The sequence below is a fragment of the Equus przewalskii genome, chromosome 2 (assembly GCF_037783145.1).
Source record: "Equus przewalskii isolate Varuska chromosome 2, EquPr2, whole genome shotgun sequence".
Classification (NCBI taxonomy): Eukaryota; Metazoa; Chordata; class Mammalia; order Perissodactyla; family Equidae; genus Equus; species Equus przewalskii.
This window is the reverse complement of record NC_091832.1, coordinates 35,129,269-35,144,239: the sequence shown is the minus strand read 5'-3', so window position 1 is coordinate 35,144,239 and position 14,971 is coordinate 35,129,269. Positions and strand designations below refer to the sequence as shown.

Genomic DNA, 14,971 nt, shown 5'->3' with positions numbered 1-14,971 from the left:
AAGCTGGAGCCCCCGGGAAGGGTGGGCAAGGGGATGTTGGACAGGAAGACACACACCAGGGGACCAGCGACTCCTGTCTATGGAGGAGCCTTCATTCTTACAGGCTGGGGCCTGACCCCAACCTTGCATGCATCTGCCATGGAGGCAAACAGATCCACCGTGTGCCCAGCGCCAAGATCCTCCAGCCCATGTGTTCCTTGTAGAAACAGAGCCCAGCCCAGGCAGAAGCTCATTTTGGAGGCACTAGAGGGAATCGCTAATTAATAACTTAAACCGAACTCTTCATAACGCGAGACCACATTTGTGATGCCCTTCTGTGCCAGGCAGGATGCTCAACACTCAACATCCGTTATCTTTATCATCCTCCCCATAATCCTAGGAGGTCGGTACGATTACTCTCTCCATTTTGTAGGTGAGAAACATAAGATTTAGCTACGGGAAGTAACTTCCTAAAGACGGTTACTAAGCGACTATGCTGGGACTGTCTGTCGTGTTCCCTTCCTCTGCGCTGCGTTGAGAGAAGGGCCAGACGGAATACCCAGCTCAGTAAAGTGACGCTTCCCAGGGCTAGGTGCTGAGCAAAGGCTCAGAAATGAATAATAAAACTCAGCCTCTGCTTTCAAAGACCTCAACCCCGATCAGGGATTCTGGGTGGGCACTGGGGCTGGCTTTGCGCCTCCCGGAGCCTCCGTGTCCCCATCTGTAGCTGGGCGGCTTGCACCAGATGCTGGGGAACAGCCCCTCCAGCTCCGCCATCGGAGGGTTCCCAGCGGAATCGTAGATGCGGTCCTGTGCACTTTGCTCGTGTTAACTTATTTGAGGTCCAGAACCGCCTAGGCGGTGGGTGCCATTATTGGCCACATTTTACGAAGAAACTGAGGCACAGAGGGATAACGGAGTCTGCCTATCTTAGCTAGGAGTCAGAGGCAGGATTCAAACTCAGGCAGTGGCTGACTTAAGCCTCAAGTCACACTCTGCAAGGAGAAAGGTGCCTGCTGGGGTGGAGACAGCCCTGGGGAAACAGGGCAAGGAATGAAGACGAGGTGAGAGAACTGATGGCAAAGGGCATGTCTCTCCTCCGGGAAGTCCTCCTGGCTTCTGAGAGGTGAAGTTGGAAGCCTCTCCTCAGACCTCCTTATGGCACCTTGCACGTCACCCCGAGCTTACTGCACGGGCGAGCAGCTGCCCTCTGGCTTGTCTGTGTGTGCCCAGGCAGAGGGCGGCGTGACAGCTACAGTCCTGTTCGTCTCTTACCCCTCGTGTCTTGCTTGGCGTGGAGCAGAGTCCCAGGGGAGTTCTGAGATGAGAAGGAGGGAAGGAAGGAAAGGAAGGGTGGGGAAGGGGGAAGCAGGCTTCCAGCTGTATTTCAGACCCTTTATTTGAGGGAAAAGATGACTCGCACCTCAGAAACAGCTGCAGCGCAACCAAGCAGAGCAGCGTGTCCCACACATACGTCGTTCCCAACCATCTTCAGCATCTTCCTCATATTTGCATATTATCCCTATTGTATTTACCCTTTAAATAAAATCAATGTATTTTAAAGTAAAAGTGTATATCACTCTCCTGAAAGGAAGGCAGCTGGAGAGACACATAAATCACAACATGATGCAAGTCCTGTAGGAAAATGCCACCTGCGCAGGGGTCCTCTGCGTGTGACAGGGGGATTAGCAGGTGTTGGAAGGCGCTAGGATGCTTTAGCACCAAGCCGATACCTCCTGCTCCACACGCCCAGAGGCCTGGAGGAGGAGAGGTGGTTCCGGGGTTACTTAATGTCTGTGTCACTCGCCATCTGGGGTATCTCTCCCATGCGGGGCGGCAGGAGGCCCACGCTCTGGGAGACACTGAATTAAAACAAAGCTGTTCCCCACACGGCCCCCCGAGGCGCAGCCCCATTCCTCGGCAGGTCGGAAGCAGCCTGCGTTGACTGGCGGGCGTCCATCCCACCCCAGGATGCCCCTGGGGACACCCCAGTGCCCTGGGGAGGCGAGGAGAAGCCAGAACTTGAATTTTATGGGCTGCCTCATCTCCTTTCTCTGAGGAGGATCCTAAGCGGGTCAGAGCCAGCTGCTCTGTTCCTCCAGCTTGGAAAGCTGGACAGTTTCTCCCCTGGGGAAGGACCTGGAAAAGACAGACAAAGGCCCCCTCCACCCAGCTAGGACAGCCCTGCCCCATGTCAGCAGACCTGGTCTAGAGGTTTGGGGGTCTTCGGTGATCTGATGCCAGGGGAGGTTGGGGTCTTCACCCCACCAGGAGGGGCTCCCAACTGAGCCTTGTGGCCCCAGCGCTGGTAAAGACACACCAGAGCCATCTCTGCCTTCACTTGTTCATTCATTCATTCATTCAAGTATTGGGTGGGCACCTGTGGGAGAGTAAGCAGTGAGGCCTCTGCCCACGGGGCTTAGAGCTGAGGGGAGACAGAGCATCACCAGGAAACGAGCAAAGAGAATAATGGGCTTGTTGAAGCTCCCAAGCTGGAGGCCTCCCGAGAGGAGGCAGGGACCAGCTTGGACCACCTTCAGTGCAGCCGGGAGGGAATCAGAGCCGGAGGAGGCATTTCAGCCGAGCCCTACAGGCCAAGGAGCCAGCCGCGGGCAGAGTGTGCAGGTTAGAGGGAACAGTGTGTGCAAAGCCCGGAGGCGGGAAGAGCCCCGCACAGCTGCCCCCATTTCCCACACTCTTCTCCTCTCTCTCCGGCCTCTCTTGGGGAACTTGTTACCAATCCAGACAAGCAGGTTCTAGAAGGTTCACACTAAAGTTTGAAGCGCCCTGTCACGTGGGCAAGTCCCCCACTCTCCCCAGGTCTCAGTTTGCTTGTCTGTATAAAGGGGGGGATGATGGTCACCCTCTCCCTGGGAGGTGGGGAGGACAGAATGGGTCACACCCTTGGAAGCACTCTGTGAACTGTCCCGAGTGGCAGCTAGGCAGGATGTCCCCCCGTGGGGGAGGACGCCGGCTGGATGGGAGGGTGACTACGAGGGACCGGGTCTAGCTGTGTCTCACTCTCCACCAGGAGCCAGGCTGAGGGCCTCCATTCTCTGCTCTCCATCCCTCAGGTCTGGTTCAGTAACCGCCGTGCCCGTTGGCGTAAGCAGGCAGGAGCCAACCAGCTGGCAGCGTTCAACCACCTTCTGCCAGGGGGCTTCCCGCCCACGGGCATGCCCACGCTGCCCCCCTACCAGCTGCCAGATTCCACCTACCCCACCACCACCATCTCCCAAGGTGAGTACCCAGCTCCTGTCCTGGCGTCTCAGTGATAACATTTCATCCCTTCTCCTTGCCTCACCCATTTCTCCCTTCCCTACAAAGAAGGAATAAGACAGTTTTGGGGTTTTTTTTTTTTTTTGAGGACAATTAGCCCTGAGCTAACATCTGCCACCCGTACTCCTCTTTTTTGCTGAGGAACAGTGGCCCTGAGCTAACATCCGTGCCCATCTTCCTCTACTTTATTTGTGGGATGCCTGCCACAGCATGGCTTGATGAGCAGTGCGTAGGTCTGTACCCGGGAACCAAACTGGTGAGCCCCGGGCTGCCGAAGCGGAACATGCGAACTTAACCGCTGCACCACCGGGCCAGCCCCAAGGAGTTATTTTTTTTATGACCATTTGTCTGCTTTCATGTGGGCAGACTATTGATGCAAAAAGATGAGTCCTGCCCTTGAACTTCTTAGCTTTGCCAACGAGCCACAGAGCATCCCCTGCGGATCAACAAGGTCGCCTCCATGCCCACGCTTAGAACAGAGCTTCTTAAACTGGGAAGTCACACTAGCCTCCTGGGGTCTTATTAAAATGCGGAAGAGATGGCGAGCCTTGTCGGGGGAGAAGGGTTCCCCCCCCACCCTCCCTGGATCCTGCCCCCCATTCTGCCCTCCCCCTCCTGTCCGCCCCCAGCACACATCAGGAATCCTGCTACTGGACATCTGCCTCATGAAGCCCCGTGGCCTCCTCTTAAAGGGCCAGCAGGCTGCAGCTCTGGAGGCCGAGGAGAGGGGCAGGGGGCCCTCCTTGCGGTTTTCCATGAGAAATTGGACTGTGGCCGTGGCTGACGATCCCAGCCACTGGAAGGCTGCATGGAGGGTCTGAAAGAGAGGACCAGCAGCTGAGAACAGAAATGGCAGTTCAAACCCTGGCTCCCCCCCACTAGCCTTGTCACCTTGTACAAGTGCCCTGACCCCCGCCCCCACCAAGCCTCAATTTCTTCATCTCTAAAATGGGAACCACACTTTTGCTTCATAGCCTTAGACAGCATTTGTGAAAGCACCTGGCAAGGCGCCATTGGATCAGGCCTGGACTGCGTAGGTTAACAGAGTTCCCAATGAGGTCTGACGTTCAGTCCAGATAACATTTATTGAGCACCTACTGTGTGCCAAGCACTGAGCAACAGGGCCAGGGGCAGTCTCCTAGAGCTTATCTGGAATGTTGGTCAGCTGTCACTCAGGCCTTGGCCAGTCCCTTGTGCCCTGTCCAGAAGCCAGCTTGTCCCATCCCAGTGGCGTCCCTCCCAGGCCTGGAGATGGAGAATGAGACTCCTGGCTCCACTTCCAGACAGGAGGTTCCTTCCCCGCCTGGAAGGCCCGGTCCTTGCTCAGGCCCTCTCCTGGGTCTCTCCACAGACGGGGGCAGCACTGTGCACCGGCCCCAGCCCCTCCCGCCGTCCACCATGCACCAGGGGGGCCTGGCGGCAGCAGCCGCAGCCGCTGACAGCAGCTCTGCCTATGGAGCCCGCCACAGCTTCTCCAGCTACTCCGACAGCTTCATGAACCCGGCGGCTCCCGCCAACCACATGAACCCCGTCAGCAACGGCCTGTCCCCTCAGGTAGGTGGCCTGGCCCCCCTGCCCAGGGTCCCATCGCCGGACAACACCTGGCCAGTAGGGGCTCCGAGCGACACAGGTTGGCTCTTCCCTGGGGGGAGTTCACTGGCTTCCACAAAACTGCTGGCTGTTGGGAACCTGGAGCGAGTTGAAGCGGGAGGCGAGGATGCTCCCTCCACCGTCACTTCTCAGTATTCTGTGATCCTTCGCCCTGCATTACCTTCTTGAAGCTGCAGATCTGGGCGACCCCGCGGGCGGATGTGGAGAAAGGTTTCCATACTTCTTGTGACCCCGAAACAAACAAATCCTGTATTATAGCCTTACTCCTGGCCCCACAGCCACCCGGCGCTTGTGAAACTGGCCCACCCCCCACCCCATGGGGGTTCAGTCTGTAAAAGTCAGGCGTTCTCAGGCAGCGCGTTGCGTTGCTGGAAGCCGGGCATTGTTTCCTGTGGGATGCTGACTGTGGGTGGGGCTTGGTTCTAGAAGCAGGAGTCCTTCCTGGATTCCACCCTGTGTGCCATCTCCCGCCTTTCACAGGAGTGACGGATGAGGGAAAGGAGGGACCACATCCTGTTGGTGGAGAGAGTTGCTGGGGTTCTAGACCGGGAGCTCAACTCCCACGGGGGCTTGGAATGCTGTTCACTCACGCGTGACAGGTTGCTGGTTGCGTCACCCGCCGCCTCGTGTGCTGTTAGAAGTTGTGGAACCTTCTTTAGGTGAAGTTGGAAAGACAAAGCTGGGGCCGATGGTGGTTCCTGGTGGGCGGTTACTGGCTGATGGTGGCGATTGGTGAGTTTGGAGAATGGGACTCAGTGATGCTGAATCTGAGGAGCCGATGAGTTCGTTTCCGTGGCTACAGCAGGCTCTCAGATACCCACAGAGGAAGGAATTAATCCTTGTACCCTGCCTCCCACCTCCCGAGAGGTCTGTGGAGAGAATAAAGTGGCACAGACAGATGTGAACAGCTGTAGCGCGGGAGAACAGGTGAAGGCTCGGAGGGGCTGAGCCCAGCTCTGCTGCTCAGGGTGTTAAGCGAGTTGGCATCTCTGAGCCTCAGTTTATCCCCTGTTAGAAAAAAGAGCCATCAAACAGAGACGGTTGCCACTTCCTAAGAAGGTGCTGTCTGCATTCCACGTGCTCACTGCTCAAAGCGCCAGCACAGAGCTGGGACGAAGCCGGGGCCAAATGAACATTAGTCTCTTGCCCACCTCCCCGCCCCCCGCCTTGGCCAGGACAATATAATTAGTAGAGAAACTCATTACCTGAAGGATAAAAGGGGCCCAAGGGAGGTCAGCTACATCCCCGCGGCCACGTCCATGCAGCGACCTGTTTTTGTAAGTCAAGTTTTACGCATACACCCACGCCCATCCACTTACATATTCGTGGCTGCTTCTGCAGAGTTGAGGTGTTTCAAAAAGAGACCACGTGGCCTACAAAGCTTAAAATATTTACTAAAATACTAAAATATTTGGCCCTTACCAAAAACAATTGCCAATCCCTGGTCTAAAACATGCCCAAGAATGTTCATCTCCTGCACGCTTGGGGCTCATTCCCGTTTGCCCCGTTAATGTGTATAGTTGACGTCTGACTGCCTTTTGGTTCCATCATTCTTGTGGGTAAGGTCCTTTCCCCTTTCTCTGCCTCGATTTTCTCATCCACGAAATGGGGGCGATGCCAGCACCTGCGTACAGGGTTATTGGGGACTGAATGAGTGGATCCAGTAAAGCCCTTAGCCCGGGTCCTGTGCAGAGTCGAGTGCCCGGTAAACATAAGCAGCTGTGCGCAGAGCTCCCCACAGTGACGCACCACATGCTCTGGGGGCTCACGTTGTGGGGGTGCTGCAGCCTGCAGACCGGGATGTTTTCCCAGTGGACTCTAACTGGCCTTTTTGGGGTTCAAGGCCATCACCTCCATCTCATTAGTGGCTGAGCTAACCTTCTGACTAATCCTCCAGTGGCTACTCCTGACTCAGAGACAGGAGGATCCCGGAGCTGGCTGGGTGAGGAGGCTGCACAGACCAGGGTGTCCACGCCCGAGAATGTGGTCCAGGCATGGTCTTATGGTGCAAAGCAAGTCGGAGGAGCAGCACGTGAAAGGCTGAAGAGGGCCCTTGAGATGATGTGGGCCAGCCAGACGGAGGGCCCAGGACACACTCGCCGGGCCAGGGCTGACCACTGCTCCTCCCAGCCCTCCCGTCTCCAAGTGGGCTGAGGTTTATCCCCAAAGCAGCATGTTGTCACAGGGCAGAGGAGAGACCAGCAAAGAAGGGGCCCCCCAGCTTCTGGAGCGTGACTCAGCAATGGGATTCAAGAGAGGCTGCTCCGTGCACTGTTAGGGCCCAGAAATGGACCTCAGGGAGGGAGGAGGAGGAGGAGAAACTGAGCCACCACTCTGAGCAGCCAGGTCAAGGCCCAGCTTCTCCCCGCCTGAGCTGGACCCTCACCCCTCCTCCGAGAGACCCTCAGGAAGCTTCGTCCCCCTCCCTCAGGGCGGGGAGGCTGTGAGGGCATGATGGATTGGGTGAACTCCGGGGACTCACCCAGAGGTTCCCACCGAAGGTGTGAAGACAGATGAGAGTCTGACAGGGGCAGAGGGGACCCGGAGGTGAACAGCTGCCGGGTGGAGGGAGGGGCTGCTCACGGGGCAGATGCGAGGGCGGGCCGTGTGTGCTTCTTTGCATGTGAACTGTCGGGGTTAAGCTAGGAACGCTTCCTCAAGGAAGCGGGCAGCGACGGGGGCGTTTCTGGTCCTTGTACAGAAGTTGCTGGTGGTGCCAAGCTCCGACTCCCGGTGCACGCTCTCCTCCGTCTGAGCAGGCGGACTGCGCATCTTCGGCACGTCCCGGTGGTCTTGGGAGGGCTGGGGGATGGGAGTCTCCGCCAAGACAGATCCACTTCCCACGTCCCGTCTCCCCAGCAGGAGGGCTTTCTCTGAGGCTCACCGGGACAAGAGGGGGAGTACAGGCCCCCTCGGGGATGGGGCTTCTTCCTGGGCTGTGGGGTCGGCACTTGCCCCTCACCCAGGCCTGCAGGTCCGGGCCGCCGTCGCCCAGATAGCCTTGGCCCTTGTTCTTACAAAAGCCCAAGGGGACGACGTTGGGGGGTGAAGTTGGGGCTCTGCTGAGCGCCTGGCCGGCTTTTGCTGCTGCCTGGGGAACACCTCCTCCCGGGGTTCACCCGGGTTCTCGTCCCAGACCCAGCCTGGGAAGCGGGTGCTGCCGAGCCTCAGAGATCCCGGAGAGACAGCCCAGCAGAACCTCACGGAAAAGCTGTTCACTCCTCTCAGCCACGTCCCTGCCCCGCTCTCATGGACCCAGTAGTTCTGCAGTGCCTGCATGTGCCAGGCTCTGTCCCAGGCCTGAATCAGCGACCCCGCAGGATGCAGAGCCCACCCTGGCAGAGCTGGCAGTGCCAGGGCAGACACATCAGAAAGGGAATTAGAAAGCACGCAGTATGTCTGATACCGATGTTGACAAGCACAGCTGAACCTCGGCAGACTGCTCGGGGTTCCTATAAACCGGGCTACTGGAGGGCAGAGCCAGGGGTCCACCCACCTCCTGCAGCCTGAGATCCCGGCACTCATGCTGCCCTCCTGCCCCAGAGGTGCCCACACTTGTTCTTCTTTCTGGAGACTGGCTGGCAGCAGGGAGAAACCGTCTCAGGAAGCTGGTCCCTTCAGCTTGGGGGAGGGGACAGCTTGTTCAACCCATGACACGGTGAGGATGCTGAGACCAGGGCCTCAGGTTGGGGCCGACGGCAAAGCCGAGTCGGAAGGCTCCCAGGAGGGTAGGTGACAGGAGGCTGGGTTTGCGCCCAGCCCAGGCCTTGCCAGGCCCACAGCCCAGCCTCACAGGGTCAGGCACTCAGCACGGGACGGCCCGGCTCTGTGCATGGGGCCTTATGAAGGGGTGGAGGGAAAACCAGTCCTGTGCGGGAGACCTGGTCTCTGGTGGCTTGGAGGGGGCCAGGACTCTCAGACCCCCAGCCTGCTCTCTCCCCTTTGCTCCAGGCTGAGGGTCAGGTACTCAGAGAACAGCTCTCAGAGAACAACTCAAGATGGCTTAGGACAGAAGGAACCTTCTGTGACGGGAATGACTGAGTCATCTGACCCCAGCAGATTGATCACTCGTGCCAGCCGGTGTCTGGGAATTGGGAGCAGGGGGTGCTTTTAGGGGTGGTGGGCAGAGATGGAAAGGGGGACACCCAGGCCTGCCCTTAGGACTCGCCAGTCTGATGGGGGAGACACAGCCCCTGCCCTGAGGCGCTCCCAGTCTGAGAGGGGGGACCCAGGTCCTGTCCTTGGGAGCTCATAGCGTCACGGAAGAGAAAAACTGCTCGTCCACAGACGCTCGGGTCTGATGGTGGGAGTGCAGGCCTCCCTGGCAGAGGCCCCGTGTGATGGGGGAGACAGGCATCGGGCAGTCCTTCGCAGCTGCCACTCCAGCCAGTCGGAGCTCCCAAGCAAAGGATCAGGAGCAAAGTTCTGCCATTTTGCGGGTCATTTGGAGGCTATGGGCCTGGTGCCCGTGCTGGGGGCTTCTTGAGGGCCTGCATGAATGTGTTCCCCCGGGGGCGGCCCCTAGCTGGAGCTTCCTTCTCCTCCAGTCTTTTTTAGATGCAGACTCTACGGAATTGGAAGTGGAAGCTGAGGCCCAGAGAGGGCGAGAAAATTGCCCAAAATCACAGAGTCAGGTTAGCGGCCAAGCTGGGACTGGCACCCAGGTCTCCAGGCCCCTCGCCCAGAGCTCCTGCCACCACGTCCTGCAAAGGGGGAGCTTGCGTCCTGCCACCTCCACTCCTTTTGCTCCATCCTAAAGCCCCACATCCCTCGTCCTCTTTGCTCCTCTCTGGAGCTTACCATGAAGGAACCTGGAAAAGGGACTTAGGTATTTACAATTTCCCCGACACTGAACTAGTGAAAACTACTCTGTAAGTGGCAGTTGACCACAGGCCACGATCCCAGGAAAACAAGGCTTTTCGTCCTTTGCTGAATCTTGGGTTTTTTCCTCCTTTCCCCCCATGCTCGTAGTGACAGTGACAGCTAACGTGGTGTGCACGCTGACAGTGGGCCGCACGGACAGGCCAGGTGCTGTACCTGCCTTCGCTCCTTGAACCTCGGCCGTTGCCTTGTGACCTTCCTTTTACAGACGGGGAAACTGACTTGTCCAGAGTTCTCCATCCGTCCACCCATCCATCCAGCAAGTACTTACTAAGCCCCTAGGGGGCCAGCCTCTGTGCTGGGCTCTGGGAGCGGCAGAGCTAGGATCGAAGAATCTGGCTCCAGGGCCCGCTGTGCTATTCTGCTGTGTCTGCCTTGGGAGGCTGGTCCTCCAGTCCATATGGGGACGTTGAGGTTCTAGGCTAGAGTGGCAATTAGTGGCATAGGCAGGTTCAAGGTCTGTCCCTCAAGTGCTAAGCTCCCCTCTGCTCCCGAGACCAGGAATAAAGATCCAGGCTTTATTTCAGTTTCGTTATGAAGGGGTTTTCCTGGATGCCTCTCAACAGCTGATTCCCAGCGCTGCCCTCCCCGCAGCTTTTGAGGCCTCCCAGGGAGCCAATCCAACAAGGACAGACACTCCATCAGCTGCACACCCACTGCGCACCAGATCCCATGTAAGCAGGCTGCCCCAGAGAAACCCTACACTTGGGGAGACAGGCTCAGAGAGGTTAAGTAACTTGCTGAAGGCCACAGAGCAGGGCCGTGGCGGAGACGGGATTCTAAGGCAGATCCGCCTGATGCGTGCACCACACCTTCCCGTGACTCTCAGCGGGACAAGCTCAAGACCGTCCACTGGCTTCCGGGCCCGGAGCTGTGCCCCCCACGTGGTGGGCCCTGGAACCTCCCGTCGCCTCTTTCTCCTCTCACTTCCTCTCGGTGTTTTTTTTTCCCCTTTATTGGCGACACTGCGTTTATAATAAGCATTTAAAATGAGTCTTGCTGGACCAGGGACGAGGAAGGAGGAGGGAGTGGAAGATTTGTAGGCAGGAAGACGGGAGGGGGATTGTGGGGTGTTAAATAGCCCAGAATTTTTTAAAAACTGATGCAAATCACTGGTAGGAGAGAAAATTATGTGCAATTACGTCCTGATATTGGAAGGTTTTGCCTAGCCCAGGCAACAAGATCTCATTAACAAGCAGAAAATAAGATTGAAATGGTGTGTGAAAGAGCTGAAAAATGAATTTGAATGCTGCGTTTGTCCACAATTACCCCCTCCTTCACACATATTTTATTGCAATTTTTTTATTATTCTTAATCTCTCCATTCCTCAAAGCAGATTGGGGACATCCTGGCATTACTGGGGCGTCGGGAGGAGGTGTGGAGGATTTCCCGCTCCCCTGAAAGGAGACCCTGCTCTCGCACATTTTCCGAGGTTGGGTTTTGGACGGATCAGAATTCATTTCTCTGGCTTAGCGAGTTGTAGGAACATGGGGCTTTAACCCCAGCCAGTAGCTCCTCGGGGCCCCGCCCCGCCCTTCCTTCTCCTCCCTTCCCTGCGCCTCCTCTGCCTCCTGCTCACTTCCCGCTCCACCATCATTTCTCCTGCCTTCTCAGGGTCTCTTCCAGGCTGTCCCCTTCCCGGGAGGCCTCTCCCACAGGCCCCACGAATGGAGGAAGCCTGGGACGAGGGAAACTGTGCGGCCTTTGCCAGCAAGCAGTCCTGAGTTGGAGTTCTGGTTCTGCTGCTTGCTAAGTTGCTGTGTGGCTTGGGGCAGCTTGCTTAACCTCTCTGGGCTTCATTTTCCTCGTCTGAGAATGGGAGTGAGAATCCCTACCTCTCAGGGACTGCTATGAGGACTAAGGGAGAATTTGAGTGAAGTACCTGGTATACAGTAGGTGCTTAATACATGTGCATTCTCCACACACACCCCCGTCTGTGCCCTGGCCTCCCAACTCTGCCTTACTCCCGTCCCATACCCCATCTCTCCCGTCTCTTCCCTCCCTTCTTTCTCCCCTTCACTCCCTTCAGTTGGTTGGGAAATGCCTGAGTTGGTTTCCAATCCAGGACAGTGGTGGGGGTGCCACTGAGCCCAGCCTTAGGAAGAGGAGGCCACATCCAGGTAGCACCCTCTGTGCAGAAAGCACAGCAAAGCCCATCTCCCCCGTCCCCCTCGGCCCTGGGGAAGCATGAGCTGGGAGGGAAGGAATGACTGGCTCACGTAGGAAGGACACTGGCTCTGACACTGGTTTTTCCCAGGATTAGGGAAAAACTAGCTGAGTCACCCACCCACCCACCTACCCATTTCTCACCATGACCAGCGGTGACAGTGTGGGATCAGGGGTCAGCTTGTGGGAAGAGCCAAGAGTCTGCAGCCAGATTTTCTTGGACCTGAAGCCAAATGCCATTTTGCAGTGTCTGCCCTCCCCAGCTGGCTTTCACCGTCCCCAGGGACAGCCCAGCTCACAGAGCTCCCCCCACCCCAGCCCCATCTGCCAGCCCCTGGTCACAGCCCTGACAGGTCAGGGTACCAATGGGGAGTGTCCACTCAGCTCATCAGGGGTCCCCTGACCCCGAGTGCCCCTCCCCCTTGACTCCTGGGCAGGGATGAGCTACCAGGCTCAGAGAATCGGCCGTGGGACCCTGGGCATCCTCGAGGGCCCTGCCAAGATCCTGCTCTCGCGTCCAGCTCTGCCTTTGTCCACGGTTAACCTACCTCAGTGGGAAAAGCTGAGTTATCCCCCCGGCCCCCGCCCCGCGGCTCCTCGCCAAGCAAAACCACCTGCTCCCATCAATCAGAGGCCAGCTCCCGCCCACGGGAGGCCTGGGCCAGCCTCCTCGCCTGTGAAAACAGGCCCATGTTTATATCTCTGCCTTCCTCATCCCCTTTTCCCGGGTGGAGGGAGACAGGCGAGCCTGGGATCAGGAACTCTCCGGACTGCTGGTGAGGAGAGCGCTCATGCCTGTGTGCACAACCTGCCAGGAACTGGGGGGTCTGACTCTGGGGTCTTTTCATCCTTGAGGACGACTGTGGCCTTTTCTCCTTTCTTAGAAGACCGAGTGGGATTCTGGGAAGATGGCATCTTAATCCACCTCCCTGAGTCTGGACCAGAGATGGGGGGTGACAGCAGCCCTCAGGAAATGCTCTTGGTTCCCTTTTTGCCCACCACGGAAACATCCGCTCCACACCCTGAGGAGGCGTGGGCAGGGAGATCTAGATGTTTCCACGCCCCACCTGACGTCAGGGACCACGGGCTTCAGGGGGACCACGGGCGTGCCAGAAATCCTCGGTGCACGACGCTTCCTTTGCTCACACACAGAACTCGGTGTCTGGCACGTAGTAGGCCTCCAACAACTGTTGGTGAGCCCCGGGTCCCGCAGGCCTGGTTACAGCAGCTGTGGGCTGCTCCCCAGAGGTTTCGGAGGCAGCTGACCGTTTCGTTTGCACTGGAATGTCATTACATACGATTCCCTTCAAATTCATTTATCTCGCTCCTGTTACGGACACGATGTATAGGGAGGCTCAGAACAGACGCTGAGATGGCTGTCTCTGCTCGTACCCAGTATACTTGGGGGAGACAGTACTCCCCCGCCCCAGAGAGCAGTGAGTCAGTGGTTGACAGCTGAGTGGGACTTCTGGTCAGACAGGATAGGACGAGCAGAGGAGTTTGGAGAAGGGAGCGTGTGGTCAGAGGAGGCTTCCCGGAGGAGGAGTCTCAGAGGGGAAGTAGAATTTGCTCAGGGGAAAATAGGAAGGCACAGGAGGATGGTGCAGACCAGACAGCAGTAAATGATATGGCAAATACTGCAACAGTGGCTAATTCAGATACGTCATGGGCACAGTGGAATGATCATACAGACCAGGGTTCGGATTCTGGGTCTTCTACATACTTGCTCTGTGACCACGGGCAAGTTACATGAGCTCTCTGAGCCTCAGTTTCCTCACCTGTAAAATGGGGCCAATACGACTCACCTTGCAGGATAACAAGAATTAAGTGAGACTGTTCATGTGAAACACCCAGTACCGTGCCTGGCACACAGGAAGGCCTCGGTTCAGTCAGTGGCAGTTTTTCCGTCTCTGCTTCTCCCTGCCCTGAGGAGAACTGAATCAGCGAGGTCCCGCTGGGTTTCTCTGCTTCGACCATTTCTTTCTGGGACTGGAGGTCCGGCTCAGCCCCAGCCAGGTCTGGTCACTGGCTGGAAAGTTGGGAGATCTGAGTTCCCTCCTGGCTCAGCTTCTGACCCACTGCGTGCCCTTGGCAGAGGCCTCCCCGCTCTGGTCCTCGGTTTCCCCATCTGTGCAATGAACGAGATGGAGCGACTGCTAGTAAGGAACGTGCCTGCTCAGTCTGTGATTTCTGTGGGTTCTTTGTACCAGCACGTGAGCCGCAGCTCCTAAATCTGCCGGCGGGGGCCACCCTCCTCCCCGTGCTGCGCCTCCTCCCCACTCTCCTGGGGCCCCAGCTCGGGCTTCCCAGCAGGCCGGGGGTTAGCTATCCATCCCGAGCTGCCTGGCTTGGTGGGAAAGAATGCAAATAGCGGATTTGTCCTCCTTTCTGATTAGCGCGGGGGCTCGGAATAAGACAGTCCCGGCAGATAGAGGGGAAGAAAATGAGGGAGATTAGCAATTAATACAGCGGGCAGACCCAGAGCTGCTCAGGCCTGTCCCTGGGGTCCGCAGCGGGAGGGAGGCCGCCGGGATGGCCGGGTGACTGGACCTGGGAGGCCAGGCAAGGTCCCCAATAGGAGAGGTGGGGTGCCTTTGAGGGTCCCCCAAGGCCATGCCCCCTGTCTCAAGCCTTTCCACTTGCTGCTCCCTCTGCCTGGGAGCCCTTCTCCACCTGCCGTCATCATCGCAAACCCACTCCTACTCATTCTTTAAGACTCGGCCCCCTTCTGAAAAGCCTTCCTCACCTGCTTGTGGTGGGTTAGTTCTGCTAGCCCATAAGTCTCCCTGTGCATTTACGACGTTTTGTCAGGATATTAAAAGTACCTGTCTTACTAGACAAGTTAATAATAATGACGATTTTTTTGAGCATTGACCCCAGGCCAGATGCCGTGCTAAGCGGGTCCCACGGATTATCTCATTTACTCTTCAGAACATCTCCTTCGGAAGGGGAGGGCCCCAGTTATTTCTGTCTCACAAACAGGGGGACACAGCCACCCCGCAGTCTACGTGATTTGCCTAAGATAAGTTGTTAGCAAGTGGCAGGCTCTGGACTT

The 14,971-nt window shown here is 57.3% G+C and overlaps 1 protein-coding gene across 2 annotated transcripts in view; it reads left to right on the top strand.

Moving 5' to 3' along the window:
• Nucleotides 1–14,971, top strand: part of PAX7 (paired box 7) — a 100,005-nt gene that overhangs the window by 55,180 nt on the left and 29,854 nt on the right. For both annotated transcript variants that reach the window (XM_070600892.1, XM_070600898.1), the window contains exons 6-7: nt 3,054–3,219; nt 4,610–4,812. In XM_070600892.1, coding sequence (XP_070456993.1) covers nt 3,054–3,219; nt 4,610–4,812 — 369 coding nt within the window. The remainder of the gene's footprint in view (nt 1–3,053; nt 3,220–4,609; nt 4,813–14,971) is intronic.